General features: G+C 36.3%; 1 protein-coding gene across 1 annotated transcript; it reads left to right on the top strand.

The window, feature by feature from the left end:
* The first annotated feature begins 8706 nt into the window (after positions 1-8706).
* On the top strand, positions 8707-15460 carry igsf5a (immunoglobulin superfamily, member 5a). Its single transcript, XM_043229253.1, has 10 exons — positions 8707-8824; positions 8939-9278; positions 9982-10052; positions 10736-11047; positions 13370-13651; positions 13938-14057; positions 14261-14288; positions 14377-14465; positions 14796-14842; positions 15046-15460. The coding sequence occupies exons 3-10, from the start codon at positions 10010-10012 to the stop codon at positions 15103-15105; spliced, it is 981 nt and encodes a 326-aa protein (XP_043085188.1). The 5' UTR covers positions 8707-8824; positions 8939-9278; positions 9982-10009; the 3' UTR covers positions 15106-15460.
* Positions 15461-15755: the final 295 nt, after the last annotated feature.

The raw sequence follows: 15755 nt of genomic DNA, 5'->3' as shown, positions 1-15755 counted from the left end.
ATTAAATATATAATAATATGATTATAATATGATAAATAATATGATATATATATATATATATTAAATATGAGTGATAAGTGGAAATAAACAACCAATTTAAAAAGCTAACTTAAATAGTGAATAAAAGAATCAGAACACATCGCTTTGACATGAAATATGGAGAACAGCAATAATATTCGCATATACATAAACTAGAAAGTGATGGAAATGTAGTAAATTGTAAAAATCTGTGGATATTTCTATAGTTAATGTTTTAAAAAGGTCACATTTAATTTGACTTCTGTGTAGATTTATTAAGTGCCATGCTAATTATAAAGTAGTAGTAGTATATTTAATAAGTTACATATTAAGTAGATTAGTTTGAAACAAATTCATATTGTGAATATCACATGCAGATGTTATGTTTTGCTGTAACTTGGGCATAGCAATGCGCAGAACGTGTTTACCAACATACACACAGATGCAGTTCAAAACACCTCAGTGCATATATAATAATTCCTTTGAGAGAGATGTGTGTGTAACACCCACGTAACCAAGGTGACACCTTTCAATAAAAGGTGTTGTGAAATTTGTCATACCGTATGACCTAAAACATGTGTTAAACAGCTTGGCGGCATCATACACTTAAAAAAAATGGTTCCATGAAGCACACTGGCTGTACGATGTTCTTCACAATTCTTTTAAGCTTAAAAAAAGGTCTATGTCACGCTACAGGATCGTCTTGTGAAGACCTGGTTTCTCTACAGCACCAGTACATAAATAGTTAGTAAATATAGTATAAAAAAGGGGTTTGTGAACCATAAAAAGTGCTCCTATGGCATTAGTCTATTAACCCTTTTCAGTTACAAGTGGAATGTTACGTCTCAGGTCCTCGTCTCAAAGGCTCCAGCAGTTCCTGGTCCCCATTATGAAAATCAGCCATATCTTCAACCGCACTGTTATCTCCTTATCCAGACCCTTGCAATTTCACAACCAGATCATAGAAAGTCCCTCCTCGCTGGTCCCCTCCCCCATAAAAACATTAAACCCCCTTCTACGGGCAGCTCCTTCAGGTGGGAAAGTCGTGCTCGTGAAGTTCTCCCGCGTCCGTATGTTCCTGCAGGACTGGGCTGGGGATGGGTGTAGTAGGTGTGGCTGCCGAGTTTCAGATAATGAGTCACATTTGAGGACTGTTGCAATCCTAAACTTCAGTTGAGACAGGAAGGAAAGGGGCACTGAAGTCATCTGTGCCGCACATGATTACAAAACCACTAACCAAACATACATGTGGGAGTGAGATCATTGTGCATGTGTGATCACGTCACTGAGAAAACAAACAACACAAGTGTACAATAAGCTCCTTACAACTCATCTAAATGTCCTCAGTGTTTGGTTTAGTTCACGTGCTAAACACCTACATACTGCAAATCTTTGCATTTGTTTGCAAAGAATTCTAGAAGATTGTAATGTTTCTAAAGACAATAAACTATAGACTTTTTATAGCTTATTATATGTGTACATAACTGAAAATGCTGCATGATGTTGTTGTGCATTCACAGTGGTATTCTGAATGGATTTTTCTGTGTGGTATGTAGAGTGTTCTGGTCGGTTTCTAGGGTGTTGCTAAGCATTTGCAAGAGTTTGAGTGTTTTTAGTGTCTTGATATGAAGTTTGTGAGGTGCTCTCAATGGTTTCTAGGGTGTTGCTATGCAATTGCTAGAGTTTGAGTGTTTTTAGTGTGTTAAGTGGTTGTTGGGTGGTTTCTAGTGTGTTGCTATGCATTTGCTAGTTGATGTGTGGTTGTTGGGTGTTGCTATACATTTGCCAGTGTGAGTGTTTTTAGTGTGTTATGTGGTTGTTGAGATGTTCTTAGTGGTGTCTAGGTTGTCACTACGTATTTTCTAGGGTGTGAGTGTTTTTAGTGTGTTGCTGTGTGGTTGCCGATGTGTTCTGGGTGGTTTAGGGCGCCACTATGCATTTGCTAGAGTTTGAGTGCTTTGCATTTTTGGGTTTGAGTTTACTATGTTTCTATGTGATTTATTGCTATGGCTTTGGTAGGGCATTCTGAGTAGCTGTAGTGCACTGCTATGCAGTTGATATCATGTTTTGGGTGGTTCATATAGATTCATAGATTCATAGATTTTCTCAGTGGGTTGCTATGTGCTAGCTAAGATGCTCTGAGTGGTTTCTAGGGTGTTCTGCATGTCCTCTAGGTTGTTACTATACATTTGCTAAGGTGTTTTCCGTGATTTTTTTGAGCACTGCTATTCTAAGTCATTTTTAATGTGTTGCTCTGTGGTTGCTAGGGTGGTTTGGCTGGCTGCTAGGGCATTGTTTGCATTCAGAATGAGTTCAGTATATCATGTTGTTATGTGGCTTTTATGATGTTCTGGGTGGTTCAATGGTTTTGCTATGCATTTGAAATATTCTGAATGTTTTGTGTTTCTATGCAGTTACTGTGGCGTTGTTACGCATTTGCTTGTGGGTTAAGTGTTTTGCGATGTGATTTTTAGGGTATTGCTATTTATTTAATAAGGTGTTTTCTAAGGTGTTTTGTGTGTGTGTGTGTGTGTGTGCTTGTGCGCATTGCTATGTGCTTGCTAGGGTGTTTTTCAGTGGTTGCAGACAAACCCAAGTCAAAAGAGTTGACGCCCAAGTCAGTTGGGTCTCTCCTTTCTCTTTCTTTCTTTCATTTTAAATGATGTTGTGGTGACCAGTGCTACATCACCACATAACTATGTTTTGTAAAAAAAAAAATGTTTTCATGGTACTTTACATTTTTGCAAGGAAGTCATTTGTTATTCTGTAAAGTTGAAAGATGCATTGCAAGGATCAGCATGAATAGGTTTACAGTGGGATGCGTTTGATGAGTGAGATTAAGATACCCAGGTCACCTTGAGGTATTTCCAGTAGCTTGAACAAAAGCCTCTTTGAGGGGCAGCACTTCCTGTGGTTCTATCCAACCATCTGCCACAACATCTTACTCACTCGACCGCCTTCATTTTACCCTCTCGATCATTATATAATCTGTGCACAGTCATTTAATTAAGACCCATTTCATAGTAAATCTACCAGACTTCAGCTTTGATTTGGTTTGAACATATCTGTTGGGCTCCAGTCAAACCCAGACCTGCACAGGCACGCAGAAGATGCTGATGGTGAATGCTAAAAATGTAAAACATAATAATTGTGGTGCAATCTAAAATCCTGCCATAGTTGACTAAGAAAGGTTTTAGCAGGGGTTGATGCGATGTGATCAGGCTTGATAAAACATACAGCGATGTTATTATGCGGACATCGAGATTAAACTGGTTGAGAAAAGCTTCACTGATGTGCTCTTGCAGGATTGGCTACAAGCACAGACGGCTCTAGTGAACTGACTCATTTTGGAAGTGCAAGTGTAACCCAGTGACTATATGGATCAGTAAGTGGATTTCTCCTCGAGCGAATGGCTGCCTGCCCATCTGGACGTGCACGTAAAGCCCAGATTACACAGAGTAATGGTGATGCAGCAGGGGTCAGTGAGAGGGGAGCAGACAGAGCTGCTCGCCAGTCTGGTACGGACTTGTTATCTGGAAATAGACAATGTGTTTCATTGATATTTTGGGATCAAAGTGTTGTTTTTTTCTGTATATGCACCTTCATATATATATATATATTAAATTTTCTAGTGGAATACTACATTATACTTTCAATGGAACACTAATGTTTAGTATACAGCACATTTAGCAGATGCTTTCCTGCAGTGCATTCTTTATTGGAAATAAACCTCACAAATGCTCATATGAGTAAGCTTATAAAACACACAGTTTATTAGTAATCTTTCTATGCATATAATACAGTCAGTTAAAAATCATACGAAAACACATCACACTACACATAATACTACTGTTGTCAACAGAGGCCACGTGTTGGAGATTGATGTACAGTGAAGCCCAGGAACCTGCTGCGACCAAGTATCGCTTTAACTGACCGGCTGACTCGCTTAACAGATTTCCTAGCGGTACGTCTTAGACAATGACATCATGGCTGAACAACTTTTCTTTTGTGATGAAGCTTATTGTCTCAAGCTGCAGTGAAAACACAATTGGTTTAATCAAGGGTGAAGTAAAGTGATTACCATGGGACTTTTTAAAGTCACTAACTTTAGATGATAATGAGGTACAGCGCAGTGGATTTAAAGACCCGGTAGTGGTCTTAAAACATGGTCAGGGCCAGAGAGAGTCTAGAGGGCTCAGTCCCCTTCCCCATCCCATACAATATTTCCTGGTTGCAGGGTCTTTATTGCTTACAATGCTGCTGTTTGTTTATTAGACCCCGCAGCATCCCCCAGTCGACATACAAAAGTGATTTAATTATATATCCTAATAAATATACGGCTAATTTCACAATAATCCTCAAATACAGACGACAGTCATGAAGGGCAAATCTCACGAAGACCCCTTGAACTGACTTCGTTATTTCTCCTTCCTTTTTTTTATTTTGAATTTCATTGCCCTAGTGCTTAATTAAAACTGCCTTTTGCCCGAAAGGCACAGAAAAGCGCCATTTTCTAATGTTTTATTTACTCATTTTTTTTACACGCATTGGCGCATTCCACCACTAGAAGGCGACAAAGGTAAATATTTTGCAAGGAACTTTGTGTTTGGACTTTACGTGTTAATTTGAAAGATTGATGCAATTCTAAGTAACGTTACAGGATTTAGTAACTGAGATTGTATTCGACCAAAAAAAATTGCATTAAAAATATCCACATGCATTAAAAAAAAAACTTTCTGGTGATGATCTAAAACTGTAGGTTGGTTTAAAATTCTGGTGATAAACATAAAAATAGTCATGAAAAAACATTTAAAATATTCAAGTAATCTCATATAAAAAGCACTATGTCACAATCTAAGACATGCCCTGTGTATGTTGTTATATGCCAAAATATTATTATCATTAATATTTATTTCTTCAGAAAGTTCATGAAAATGGACAATTAAAATGGAAATTAAAAATATATTATTTTATTTGATATTATGTTGCCTTTCATTTAATCAACACACCAAGTGAGCATTATGGGCATTTAATATTAGTGTAGATCTTAAAATAATGCAAATAAGTCAAGCAAAATCAGTTGACAACAACAACAACACTAATATAACATCAAAATAAATACTTTTATATTTTTAAATACAAATGAATTCCTAGGCTAAAGATCACATGCAGGAGAAAAACAAAATTTGCAATCCAGAAGTTTTTTGAGAAGTTTTTTTTTGAAGGTCACAGTTTCCCAGACCTGTAACACCTCAAACCCCATGACACCTCCACTGGGGTCCCTGTGCCAAAACTGCTTCTGTTTTGCTGAATGAAGCAGCTCAATTCACTGGTGCAGGAAAACCGAGGAGCTCAAGAGGAAAATCTGCAGTGCAACAGCAAGGTTTCGCAGTTCACTATTTAGTTTTCTTATTACGCAGCTTCCTGAAAAAATCATTATGTGATCAAATATATTTTGCAATGTGGCATGTGATGGTATCAAATGCATATACCATGTAAAATTATTTTCCCACCGTTTCCAAATATAATACAATTAAAACCATGCTTCAATGTAATATATATAATGTACAATAACAAGGGATACTTGGCATTACCATCTCTTGTGGAAAATTAAGTACACTTAACTGAATTGAATATGCACTTAGCGTACTTGTGTACTAGACTGTACTTGCAGATAACATAATACTTTATAATGCTATATAATCAAATAAAAGACCACTTAAGTGTACTTAAAGAGAGTAAATTTTAATGACCATTAACACACTTTAACTTGAGTTCCTTAAACACACTTAAAATTAAAAATTTTACATTTTACGCCATGTTTTAATATTTTGTCACACTTTCAAGAAGTATGCACTAAAGCATGTGTACCGGATTATAATTTCAGCGGTGTTAGTTATTTGATATTAGATTTAACATTAGATTTAATATAATTTAACATTTTAAATGTTCTAAATGTTTTTAGGCTACTTCATGTTGTCAGCATTACACTTCAGCCATATTTCAGAGACAAAAGAAGCTAAATTAAATATAGGCTAAAGATATAGCTAGGCCTACTTTAGTTCTACATGGGCCAAAAGTTCTCAAGTTCAACTAACTGTATTAAATATACATTTTAAGTATAATTTAATTGAAAAAAGCAATTAAGTGTGCAAAGCGTTACATTCAGGTTGCATTATATTCTTTCTAAAACTAAAGAGAACTAATGGGAAATGTCTAAAAAAATGATAAATCCATGTCGCCATTATAGTCCCTTGTCTGCCAGTTGTGCACCTTTGTCTTTGACTTTGTGCAGTTTCTCTCCCTCCCATTGACTCTAATCAAATGTGTGACCTGCCATCTCTGGCTCTCCACAGGTGCAGTTCACACTCAATACTAATAAAGAAAGAGTCTCAGCCCTGCCCCCTGCTGGCGGACGCGCACCTGCCCCCTCCGCATTAACTCACTCCCGCCCCCTGCATGTTGCCTCAGACTCTGCATCACCACATACAGTAAATCTTCTCGCGACATAATAATAAAACTGTTCCGCGGAAACATCACGTCTTATTTAATGTGTTGAATCATCCAGTTTCTGTTCTTCTCACAAAGCTATCGTGTGGCTTCCAATGAGGCGTAATATAGAACAAGAGTCATATAGACTTATTTTGTGATAATTCAGAATCGCAGCTATTGTGCCTAAATCTGCGACTACAAGTAGTTTTCCTTTAAATGTTCGTGCTAAAACGCGTTTGGTGTTCATCTGATCGAATACTTTGATATTATCGCTGAAGTGCTGCGGAGAAACGGCCTCGTTAAGTAAGCGGTGCTGTAGAACAGGTTCATTCACTTAATCTTTTTAGACAAACCGCCCCTGTATTTCATTCATAATGGCTGTAATGTTAACCATATTCTTTCTGGGGATGTCGTACCTCTATATTATATCCTAGAAAGCGTTTTGGTCTGATACAGCAGAGCCATCGAGGCAGCGTTACATCATTTTTTTATCATGTATTTTCACACAGAATGGCTTGAATGTTACCCACATTCACTCCTGTGATGTCTAACTTCCTTTCATCTTAGGGGACACACGAACAGCAGCAGATATCTGCAGCAGGGTCACCAAATCAGACAAAGGAGCGTATTTTGGCCTGATGTAAACAGCTGCATACATACAGACGTGTCACCGAATCCGTCAAGGCAGCATAACAGGTTACCAAAGTTCGTTACGCCACTCTATTTCACAAAGATTGGTTGTAATGTTACCCAAATTCACTCTGGCGATGTCTAACCTCCTCTATTTCATGCTCTATAAAGCATTTTCGTCTGATGTCAACAGACATAGATACAACAGGTCACCAAATCCAACAACGCAGCATTAAAGGTTACTGAAATCTATTACCCCTCCTCTATTTGACACAGATAATGGTTGTAATGTAGATTCACTCTTGCGATGTATTGCAACTTCTATTTCGTGTCCTAGAAAATATTCTGGTCTGTCATGTGAACAGACGCAGATGTCCTGCAGCCTTTGACACGGCATTATGGATAGCAGAATCTGTTACCTACATCTGTTTAACCACGCGCAATGGCTTTAATGTTACCCAGATTCGCTCTGGTGGTGATGTCTGACTACCTCTTGTATATTCTAAAAAACATTTGGTCTGATGAACAGACACAAATATACAGCAGGGGAGCATACCATATCTGTTCTCGCTCTCTGTTTCACAATGAACGGCTTTAACGTTACCCTGATTCACTCTGGTAATGTCTATCCGCGTCTACTTAATATAGAAAATATTTTGGTCTGATGTGAACGGCTGCAGTTATAGAGCAGGGTCAACAAATCCAACAACATGGCATTAGAGGGCACCAAAATCTGTTGCATTCCTCTGTTTTGCCTCAGAATGGCTTTAATATTACCCACACTCCCTCTGGTGATTTCTAACTTTTTGTGTTTTATATCTTACAATGCATTTAGGCCTGATGCGAACAGACAGCAGTGTCACCAAACACGAGAACACAGCATTAAAGGTTACAGAAATCTTTTATCCTCCTTGTTTTTGCACAGAATTACTTCACTCCGATGATGTTTTTTAACTCTCTAGAAACCAGTTTCATCTGACTCGAGCAGACACAGCAGGGCCACCGAATCTGACAAGGTAAACACACGATATCTTAAAAATATCATAACATTAATCTGTTTTGTCCATGTCATTGATTTTGGCACCGCAAATATAAATGGTCCTTATATTTACCCGATTTAACTCACCAGCAAATGTTCTTGTTTTAAGCATACATTTTGTTGCATCCTGATATTTAAGTTGTATGTTTTACCCAGTTTTGCTTCCATGTATCCTTTAGATGCTACTTTCTTTATTTTCATTTGCACAAATGCATTTTTTAAACATAAGGCAATCTGTAACGTTGGATTCTCTTTGCAAGTTACTCTGAATAAAGCCTTTGTCAAACGTGTACATTTTCCTCACATTTGTGCATTCCATTTAAAGGTTCGGTTTGTTTTTACTCCCGTGATTGAGTAGCTGGTAGCACAAACCCTGTCATGTCAAAGCTGATTTATTAACAGTTGTCTCCTTTGCAGTATGAAAAGAAACCAAATACAGAGTCTCCAGGAGCCACAGGGCATGCAGTGTTGTATATAAACAGAATGTGTTTCAGGCCTGACGTCATCGTAACCTGTTTGCATATGTCCTTCTGTGTACAGTATACCTGCAGTTGATGCCCTGGCAACAATAGATAACTAAGCAGACAGAGTTGCTCAATAACCTGCATTTTCTCGAAGGCTTTTTTTATGTCGGTACACCTGAAGGTAAGCAAACTTCACCTGTAGAAGTATCTTTGTAACGATACAGCGATAAAGATTTTATATACAGATCAGCTGAATGACTTTTGTTGACACTGCCACTCTCTTTTTTTTTTTCAGTGAAACTGGGTGTGTCTTTCAGATTTGAATCAGCTCCGTTCAAGCACAGCCTTGCATTAACCTTAACAGATGGATCATGGGTTACATGCATCAAAATGAATCTTTCGGATAGACAGGCCACTTTTTTTTGACATGTTAGTGTGACGTCAGATCCTCACGAGATCTGCAGATGCAAAGCAGACAGGCTCGATGGGTTTCGACTGCGCGGAGATGTAATAGATGGCTCTCTCGCTTTGATAACATGACCGGAAGCCAGCTGAACTTTGGCCTCTCTGTAGGTTAACGCGAAGGAAGACTGGAAGAGTTTCTGGATTTGACTGAATCAATGAAGTGTTATGAGGTATGTTGTTGCTCAGGCTCTTATTATAATAACGTTAAAGATAAAAAATGAACATACGTGTTAAAATCTGAAAGTCAGCTCCTATCTTACCAGCTGTGTATTAAACAAGCCGTGTATACGTATAGATAATATAGTTACAATGAAATAGCATAGTCACATAAACTTTCAGAAATCATGCTAACATATGGATTTATTGGTCCAAAAAACGATTAATTAGTTTTTTATCTGGATTAATGTTTAATGTTTTGTAGAACATAACATAATAAGAAATTTATAAATGTTCTAATAATATATCATTTAAATTAGAATATTGATTCAAAATAAATAAAGTAGATACATTAAGTTCCTCTAACTTAATAATATTATAATAATATATTACTGTATATTGTATTCAGATTTTGAATTAATATTTTCTATTTGGGGTAAGATTAGTAATGTTAGAAAAGCCTAATAATAAGTTTGATTATCAAATAGAAAAAGTTTGAATGACTCATGACTGAATGACTGGAATGTCTGGAAAGATGTTAAAAATGAGTGTTTACCAAGAGAATAAGATAGTTTTCATGTCAAAAACACACCTACAAAAACAAAAGAGAAATTCCTGATGCTTGAAGACAATTGTGTGAGCATACTGATCATTTCAGGGCTGTGTCCCATCAGTTGCCCTGCCTGTTTCACATTGATGTGCATTTATTTTCTGTAGATGCTGGAGTGACGGCAACTGAGGAAACATGCATGTTTTTAGACTGGGTCTTTTTCTTCTGATCACTACGGGTAAATTTTCATATTCACTTTTTCAGGGTGGGTGCCCACAGCATCCGCACAAATCAAAAGAGCGTTTTTAGCATTTTAGTTTTGACTTTTTCAACCGCTGACAAATTATTTGGTCTTTTTCTTTAATAATTAACCTAATGTATTCTAAAAGTAAATTAAAGTAAAAAAATTTTTTTGGCGTGTGGAAGTATCAGAGAATTTTAAAGTTGTGATTTGCAGGCTTGGAAAAGTCACTTAAAGTAATAGACATTTTTATGGGGTTTTAGATCGGGGCAAGTTGTCACAGTCAGTATTTCTCAGTTTTATATTTGATTGCCACACAAAAAAGTTGTAATTAATTAATTGTGCACATTTGTAACATTTAATGTGGGCGACTTTTCATTTAAGAACGGTACGAAAATATAATTATATTTTTTTTAGCTTTAATTATTTTCCAATTTCTGTGACAACTAGCCCCTCTGTATTTATATAGTTTTGCTCAGCTCTGTTAATGCTTTTTTGCTTTATTTCAAAAAAGGAGGAAAAATATACTATACGCGTATAATACAGATATATTATACTATATTAATTTTAAATAAAATAATGCTGACATGTGATCATTATAACAAAAAGCTAGAAAACGTGCTTTAAAAAACTGTACGTAAAGCAGCTGTTTGGAATCATTTGTTACTTGTTGACTGCAGTGGTGTCCGCTCAGGTGCAGCTCCAGCCTCTGAATGCAGCGGTGCTCCGTGGGTCCAAGGCCCGGTTCAACTGCAGCACAACTCAGCCCCCATCCGTCATGACCGTGATGGTCAACGGACGCTTGGTTATCACCATTCTGGAATCATCTGGGGTGCTGAACAGCACGGATCGCTTTTCTGCCACAAATTTCACCACGCCTGGAGATTACAGATGGGAGTTTGTAATTAGCAACGTGCAGAGAAGCGATGCGGGTGAAGTCACCTGTCAGGTTTTGGGTGGAGCGCCTATAATGGCCAGTCTGTCTGTGCAAGGTGAGCGTTGTTTGAAGTTCAACCGTGATTCATGCCGCATGACGTAAAACGTTTGGACTGATCGTGAGAGTGCATGAGAAGAAAGTCATCAAAGCTAACAAATTAAAGCGCCCACGTTATGGATTATGAAATGTTCATAACGTGCCAAACAACAGGTTGACAAGCAAGCAAGGTTTTAAAAAAACACTTGACCTTATTTGTTTAATAACTCCCAAACAATTTGTTCTGATTGGTCGATTTAATTTAAAGCAGAGCTCGTGAGCTTTCCAACAAAAATAATTCTAGTTTTCACATTAGAATGTAAATACCTGATTTCCTTTCTTTCCTTTACCTTCTTCTTGGCTGACCTTTGACCTACGTACGTCGAGTCAGAAGTCAGCCAAGAAGCTGGAACTAAACGCTCTCGCCGATAAAAATGGAAGTCTGTTATTTACATTCTAATTCACGACTAGAATTATTGATACATTTAAAAAGAAAAAACTGTGTTCGCCTGAAAGAAGAAAGTCATAAAATATGCCATAATTTTCATTTTTGAGTGAGCCATTCCTTTAAGGGTTTTTTTTACTCTCAGTTCAACTCTTGTTTATTCTTGGGTTGCATTTTATACAGGTTGCCTTTGGGTTTACAGTCAGTTTATTAAAAGGCTCTGTGTTGAAACTACTGCTTCTCCGATGCAAAGCTGCATTCTTAATGATTTTTGTCATAGTTTGAATGTTAAATTACACTTTTCAACAGCGCCTACCTTTTTGCTTCAGGCTTTATCTTTGAGCCTAAGTGAGTTCCAGCACCTACATCCATATGCTGATCTGTTTTACAACCTTTAAGCATTACTCAGCAATTTTATGCACGACAGAGCGTAAAATTCAGCTAGAACATTCCCAGGCACTGTCTCCTTAAATACATCTGCACTAATGCCCTCATCAGCACTAAAATAACCTTTTGTGGATCAAATAAGCATCTATCAGCTAAATAACAGAAGTCATTGTTCCTCCTAGACAACAATGAAATTAAAACAAGACAAATACAAAATACACACTCTCTAGTAATTTCACGTTTCAGAAGATCTCAACAATGTCGCAAACTGTGCTCAGATTTGCCAAAATAAATAAAGATCTCAAAAGGAGTGTAAATATTTCTCAGCAAATTCTTCCCAATTCAGTATTATTTTATAGCTCTATATGTATATTTATTTCTGTTTCTCCTTAAATCGATTCCTAAATAAAACAAAACTAAGTTCCTTTATATCTTTATATTAATTTCATTCTAAAATCAAATGTACATTTAAAATTATATTTGTATTTCTTTTTATTATTTCTATCTTTGATTTTTTTATATATATATATATATATATATATATATATATATATATATATATATATATATATATAGTGCTGTCAAATGATTAATTGCATCCAAAATAAAAGTTTTTGTTTACATAATATATGTGTATATACTGTGTATACTTATTATGTATATATAAATACAAACACATACATTTTATATTTTGAAAATATTATATTTAATATCTAATTTTTGTTCTTAAATATATACATGCATGCGTTTGTTTTTATATGTACATTATAAACATACACAGCACGCACACATATTTTGTAAACAAAAACTTTTATTTTGGATGTGATTAATCATTTGATACCTACATTTAAATATATATTTAAAATATATGTATATTTATCCTTAAATTAATTTCTAAATAAAACAAGTAATTTTATTTGATTTTGCTAATTTATTTCTGATGCATGATGAGCCATGTTTTCTTCAAATCTTTACACCCTTTCACAAGGTTTACTGTAACTGCGAGAGATTATATTGTGAATACTGCTTGTTTAACTTAAAAAAATCTTAAATATATACTTTTTAATATACATATTCAAACATTTCAGCTTGAAAATGTATCAGCAGAAGGCCAAAATAACCACAGATAGCAGAGTAGCGTATATTTAAATGTTTTCTTCGTTCTTTGATGCATTGTAAGTGAATGGAGTTTTACCTTACAAGATCTGTGAGTGCTTTTATGATGGCCCACAAAAAGTACAAAGTGCAACACAAAGCAAAACAAAGCCGAGATGTTATCAGTCACACCTGTGAGTCACTGCTTTCACCTGTCCTGCCATCCCGTGGGAAATGATCAGATTACATCTCAAAGTGCAGATAATCAATAATAATCTACTTCTTAATTAAAGCGGGCCCGTGTTTCACGACAGGCCCGGCCGTCATTAAAGCAAACTCTCGAATCCATAGTGATTAGTTCGGTGTGTTGTGCGTGTGTGTTCGAAGAGATAATTCCTCTCTGTTCTTTTCCAGAACGTGGCAGCGTGGAGATCGTAGGTGGGAATCAGACCAAAACGGAAGGAGCTCAGACGACGTTCCAGTGCCGGGCCGTGGGCTGGTTTCCTGAACCCAATATATCCTGGTCTGTTAACGGAGTGGCGTATTTCTGCAACACGAGCTCTGTAACACAGGGAAACCTGTTTAACTCCAGCTGCGTGCTGGCGGTCTCCGCCGTCAAAAACTCTTCTGTCCAGTGTCTGGTCAAGATACCAGCTCTGAGCGCTGCGGACAGCAGCACGGTCTTCCTGACCGTTGGTAAGTATATTAAACGTGCTTTAAGTGATCAGCAAATACAGAAGATCGCAAATTCAAATGTCTGTTTTAAGATAAACACAAACAGAATACCGGAATTCTAAACATAGCACAGCGATATAAATGGGTTCATTTTTAATTGGTTTCAGCAGCAGCTAGAGGGCGTTGCAAGCACCAATCCAGCCACATGAAGATTCATTTTATCATCAAAGCTAACCATGTAACTTTTCTGTCCTGTTTGGCACAAGATGAAGAGCGTGCATGATTCCCTTATCTCTTTCTGTTCAAGAAAAGCTCGCTAAAAGAGACCAGACGGTGTTGATCGCTGTCACTGTGGCCTTCAGTGCTGCAGCTCTGTTGTTTCTAATTATCTATGGCATTATTTTCTTCTGCAAGAGAAGGAAGAAAAGTAAGTAATTGTGGGGGTGTACCCTAATTTTCTTATTGCAAACCACATTATTTGCATTTGTGCATCTCACAAAAAGTGCTTTTCGCGGCCAGATTGTGTTGTTGAGAGTACTGGACCTTGCTAACTAGCCAAGCTTCTTAAATTATTGATGTATTTCTGGTGTTAAATTGTAAACTGCTCTTTTCATTGTCTCTTTTCTACAGAGTCAAGCTACCAGGAGGAGATCAGGAGGTGAGAAATGAGCTCTAGTGTGTCTTTTACTTTTTAGAGTCATTGCAACGTGAAAGTGAGGAAACATTTCTTTAAAAATCTGTTTCAGGGCCCGAGCCCAGTCCCATAGCAGGACGCCTGCCACAGAAAATGTGCGAGGACGGGACAACCGAGGATATACTAGAGACACGCATGATGGTGTGTATGCATAAGCAAATGTTACTACTGAAATGTATAAATTTTTATATATATATATATATATATATATATATATATATATATATATATATATATATATATATTTTTTTTTTTTTTTTTTTTTTTTTGTCCTAAGCTGTACTTGAGGATAATAGCGACATAGATATGCCAAAACTTCAAATATATAAACATCTGTGTCAAAAATCTGTTTTTTTTATAAGAGAAGCTAAATTTTTCTTTTTTTTACTGACATCTATTCTAATGTAATGATTGAGGAAAGCATAAATGAACTTTGTACTATTAACTATCATGTGCTTCTCTTTACTGCAGGACACAGCAATGGAGTCTGGTACATAAACCACTCGAACAAAAATCAGGTGATGCCTCAAATCAAGCTTACAGCCAACACTAAGATGTTTTTTTTTCACTCGTGTCAGATGTTTCATAATGGAAGTAAAATGGGTTGGGAGCACTTTTCATGTTGAACTTAATATTTCAATACACTTCAAAAGCTTGGATATTTGTCTGCAGAAACTTGGATTTAAGACTCCAGATCTAATGCAGATCTTTGGTTTTTCAGATGCCTGATGGCTTTTTTGATGATGGTCACAGAAACCACAGGCACATGACCATCGTCTAGAGACTGACTAGATGCTGGACAAATAGCAGGTTTTCTGGTTCTCTTCTTCTCTCTTGTACATACATTCATGATTTTAGGTTTAATTACAGAAGAAAGATAACTTGAAGGACTTCATATTAGCACTTATGCCGGTCTGTTTCACCTCCACTGGATTATTTATTGAAGCACAGAAGGATTTTCTTGGTGGTCTCAGACTTTTTTAAATGCATCTTGTTTAAAAATGATGAAAGGAATAAGATTATAGTATACCAAAATTACATTATAGAGTAAAGTGTCATGAAATGAACTGGAATTATGTGATCCTTATTGATACATCAATCAATCACTTAATCATTAATATTAAACTTATAAAGTCCTTGTGTGTAGTTCTCACTTAATGGCACTAAAATCCATAAAATGGATTATAAGAAGTTTGAACAAATGTTTTTAAAACTGTGTATTATAGCAAAATTGGCTTTTTATTTTTCTTTGCATCTTTATTAAATGTTTTGTACATTTTTTTCAAGTACGAACCTCATTTTTTATGTTTAAAACAAGAAAAATATGCCAGTGAAATAAGAAGAATGTATTATACTTCTTCTTATTTCAATACTTCTAATTCCTCATATATTTTATTTTGCTACTCAATTCAATTTGGCATTTTAAGAATG

The sequence above is a fragment of the Puntigrus tetrazona genome, unplaced genomic scaffold (assembly GCF_018831695.1).
Source record: "Puntigrus tetrazona isolate hp1 unplaced genomic scaffold, ASM1883169v1 S000000002, whole genome shotgun sequence".
NCBI lineage: Eukaryota > Metazoa > Chordata > Actinopteri > Cypriniformes > Cyprinidae > Puntigrus > Puntigrus tetrazona.
The sequence above is the reverse complement of the archived record's forward strand: the minus strand, read 5'-3'. Positions and strand labels throughout refer to the sequence as shown.

Bases quoted from the DNA above. Each gene is read 5' to 3' on its own strand.
- igsf5a (XM_043229253.1), top strand. From the start codon at position 10,010: ATGCATGTTTTTAGACTGGGTCTTTTTCTTCTGATCACTACGG. The intron at 13,652-13,937 runs GTAAGTATATTA...TTTCTGTTCAAG, and splicing joins CACGGTCTTCCTGACCGTTG to AAAAGCTCGCTAAAAGAGAC. The intron at 14,843-15,045 runs GTGATGCCTCAA...TTGGTTTTTCAG, and splicing joins ACCACTCGAACAAAAATCAG to ATGCCTGATGGCTTTTTTGA.